This window comes from Elephantulus edwardii, unplaced genomic scaffold (assembly GCF_000299155.1).
Source record: "Elephantulus edwardii isolate Elephantulus edwardi_28Jun2011 unplaced genomic scaffold, EleEdw1.0 scaffold00126, whole genome shotgun sequence".
Lineage (NCBI taxonomy): Eukaryota > Metazoa > Chordata > Mammalia > Macroscelidea > Macroscelididae > Elephantulus > Elephantulus edwardii.
The window spans coordinates 7075656-7079428 of NW_006399876.1; the positions used below are offsets into that span (position 1 = coordinate 7075656).

General features: G+C 62.0%; 1 protein-coding gene across 1 annotated transcript in view; it reads right to left on the reverse strand.

The window, feature by feature from the left end:
* Positions 1 to 251: 251 nt before the first annotated feature.
* TCIRG1 (T-cell, immune regulator 1, ATPase, H+ transporting, lysosomal V0 subunit A3) overlaps positions 252 to 3773 on the reverse strand; it is a 10315-nt gene continuing 6793 nt past the window's right edge. Inside the window, exons 12-19 of the mRNA XM_006893243.1 lie at positions 3394 to 3484; positions 2307 to 2425; positions 1997 to 2210; positions 1559 to 1690; positions 1285 to 1389; positions 1089 to 1206; positions 416 to 593; positions 252 to 330 (exon numbers count right to left, since the gene is read on the reverse strand). Coding sequence (XP_006893305.1) covers positions 252 to 330; positions 416 to 593; positions 1089 to 1206; positions 1285 to 1389; positions 1559 to 1690; positions 1997 to 2210; positions 2307 to 2425; positions 3394 to 3484 — 1036 coding nt within the window. The remainder of the gene's footprint in view (positions 331 to 415; positions 594 to 1088; positions 1207 to 1284; positions 1390 to 1558; positions 1691 to 1996; positions 2211 to 2306; positions 2426 to 3393; positions 3485 to 3773) is intronic.

Genomic DNA, 3773 nt, shown 5'->3' on the forward strand with positions numbered 1-3773 from the left:
CAGATGTGCCCCCAAGGGTACCCCCACCTCTGCAGGCTCCGATCCTGGTCCAGCATGTGCCCGTAGCCTCCCTCTAACCTCAGATGGCGGTGGGCAGAGGGCACCTGGCTGGCGAGTCCCAGAGAGGGCTGACATGCGTCCAGGGCCCGCCCCAGACCAGACAGGAGGCACGTGGTTCCCGGGTCTTCCCTTTTTATTCTTTTTCTGTCTGATGAGCTGCGGATGAGAATGGGGTCACTTCCTGGGCAGCACTACTCATCGTCCATGGCAAAGGTGAAGGGGTTCAGCTTGTAGCCGGTGCCGGAATAGAACTTGTTCTGGAACTCCACCCTGGGGTGCAATGGGGGGGTTGAGGGGAGGCCCCATGCTCAGCCCTGCCACCCCACGCTGCCCATCCGCCCGGCCCGTCGCTCACCAGTGCAGCCGCAGGGCATGCAGGAAGGCCGAGAGCCCCTCCATCACCAGCAGGATGGCCACGGTCAGCACGGCGAAGGCCGCAAAGAAGGGAACAAGCATGGCTGCCGCCACGCCCACCTCACTGCCCATGTGCAGACCCAGACGCATCACCATGGCCCACAGCACCTCCGACAGCTCTGTAGGCAAGGTGTGGGCATGTGTGAGCACCCCACCTCCAAGGGCCTCCCCGGGCAGCAGGCAGGGCACCGGGAGTGGGCACCCCACCTCTGAGGGCAGTGGACAGGGCACTGTGAGCACCCCGCCTCCAAGGGCTTCCCCTGGCAGCAGGCAGGGGACCGGGAGTGAGCACCCCACCTCCGAGGGCCTCCCCGGCAGTGGGCAGGGCACCGGGAGTGGGCACCCCACCTCTAAGGGCCTCCCCGGACAGCAGGCAGGGCACCAGGATTGAGCACTCCACTCCCAGGGGCCTCCCCAGGCAGTGGGCCAGGAATCAAGAGTGGGCACTCCACCCTCCCTGGGCAGTAGGCAGGGCCTGGGGTATTAGCACTCCACAGTGGGCAGGGCACCAGGAATGAACCCTCCATCACGCAAGGACCTCCCCAAGCAGTGTCCAGGGCACCAACAGTGGGCACCCCACCCTGCAGGGGCCTCCCCGGGCAGTGGGCACTCACGGGCATGGGCCAGGCTCAGGGCCCAGAGGCGCAGGTAGGAGGCCGTGTTGGAGATGCAGCCCAGGCAGAACTCGATGGTGTGGATGGCCTGGTGCATGAAAACCTCGGAGAAGACGAACTGCAGTGGCAGGGGGCCATGAGGGACCAGTGGGGTGTGCGGCCACCCCCACGCCCCTCAGGACGTCCGCGCACCCACCTCAGCCTGCTCCTGGTCTTCAGGGTGCCCCCCCTTCTCCTCGTCAGTGCCCCAGCCATTCACGGACACGCGGCCGTCCTGCGAGTCCAGAAGGCCAGCCTGGTCCTCAGCCTGGGGGAGGGGAGTTGGCATCAGCAAGCCCAGCACCAGGACAGTGCCCACCTGTTGCCAAGAGCCAAGGGCAAACTCTGGGGGAACCTGGAAGCCAGGGCTCAGGGAGGCACCGTCCACCTCACCCCATCCCCCCACAGTGCCCTGCGCCCTAGGTCCCTACCGGCTGGGGGCCGGAAGGCCGTTTGGGCACGTGACGACGGTGGTGCTGCCAGCGCAGGTAGAGGGGCGTCCCCAACAACAGGATGGGCACCATGACCAAGGCCAAGACCACCAGTGTGGACTGCACCACTTGCTGCAGGTGAGGGGGACAGGTCAGAGCAGTCCCCTAACCATGGACACAGCTTTGTACCCAGAAAGCCTGTGCTCCTCAGGGTCTCCTTAACTCCCAAACCCCTGTCTTAGCCAAGCCACCACTCCCTAAGGAGTCCTGCACGCAGAGGGGGCTTCTGGAACCTTCTGCACATCACCCCGCACTCAGAGCTTGATGCCGAGGGGAGTTTGTGACTGGCCTCAGGCCTGCATCCTGCCTTCTTCAGAGGAGACTCAGGACGTCGGGGCCTAGGGAGAGGTGTGAGGCTCGTTCCCCGCTCCAGCCCACCTGCCCAGGGTAGAGGGGCCGGTTGGTGGGACTTCGGGAGAAGAGGAACATGTTGATGAAGTGGATGAGAATGCTGGGGGCCGAGGCGGCGCTGGCCGCCGTGACACGCAGCCACTTGTAGGCGATCATGAAGACGAGGTAGCCAAAGAGGCCCAGCAGGAAGGTCAGCTGAGGCAGGAACTCCAGCAGCAGGCGGTGGTGCTGGCCGAAGTGCCTGGGCCAGGAGGACGGCACGGTCAGCCAGCTTGGCCCGTCACACCCCGCCCCACCCTACCAGGCCCCCAGAGCCCCCCGCAGCCCTGGCCCTCACACGTGGTTGAAGGCCCCAAGGACCACCCCGAAGGCCATGTGCACGACCCCCAGGACGACGGACATCTTCATCTTGAAGGAGTTGAGGAAGCTCAGGTGGTTGATGGCCAGGCTCCAGATCTGGGGGAGGAGGGGCAGGCATCATCCCTGGACCTGTCTTGCTGGATTCGAGGACCCCTACCCGGAAGGGACAAGCTTGGAAGCAGGAGTGGCATCCACTTCTGAAATGGCTTGCCTCCGGAAACTCTATGAACGGTGCTCAGATCTTTCATTCTTAGGGTCGCGATGAGTCGTCTACGACTCGAGGGCAATTTAACAACAACAACAAGCTACATTGGCCTAGTGGACAGAAAGTTATGCTACCAAGCCCAAGGTGGGTGATTTTAATCTGCGGCCCTCAGGCCTGGTTTAAATTGGTTTTTGTCAACCGTTCTTCTAGGTGGTATAGCACTGGTCTGTGCATTGCTGTACAGAGGTACCTATGGTTGCTGTGAGGCTGAACACTGTGACAATGATGTGTCAAATGCGATAATGGTCACTCATGGTGGACAGTGTTTGGTGGAGCTCCCCAATTAAAACAAGCTTGGAAGGAGTGGCATCCACTTCTGAAATGGCTTGCCTCCAGAAACTCTATGAACAGTGCTCAGATCTTTCGTTCATAGGGTCGCGATGAGTCGTCTATGACTGGACGGCACTTAACAACAACAACAACAACAACAACACCTGGAAGCGGTGCTCATCACCCAGTGTGTGCCTCACAGCCTCTGGAACGTAGGTCTGTAACAGCCCTGTGAGGGGCAGTGGAAAGGGACCCAGCTTTGCTGCTTGCTGGTAGGGCAGCCTTGACCTCAGTGTTCTCGTCTGTAAGATGGGAGAGTGTTGAGCATTAACTAGACCTAAACTCTCCCCACAGCATGATTCCGTGGCATCTGCTTATCTGCTGCCCTCCCAGGGGTGTGGCTGTGTTCCTGGGTCTCCAGGGCCTGGCATGGAGCAGGTGCTCAGCAGAGTTTAAGGAAGGAGAGGGGTCAGGAGGCCCCAGGCCCTCCCACTCTCTGCCACCCTACCAGTGAGTGGCCAGGACTCACAGGGTCGATGCCAAATGGGTAGGGTCCCAGGAAGACGTCCGTGACATTGGGGTCCAGGGTGAGCATCGGGTGCTGGGCCAGAAACGCATCACTGCAGCAACAAGGACCAAGGAACTCAGTGACCGGCTGGGCAGATCCAGCTTGCGGGGTGCAGGACGGAAGGGTGCAGGGGCCAAGGAACACAGCGACCCCGAACTGGACAGATCCAGCATGCGGGGCGCAGGATGGAGGGTGCAGGGGCCAAGGAACACAGTGACCGGCTGGACAGATCCAGCATGCGGGGCGCAGGACGGAGGGTGCAGGGGCCAAGGAACACAGTGACTGGCTGGGCAGATCCAGCATGCGGGGCGCAGGTCGGAGGGTGCAGGGGCCAAGGAACA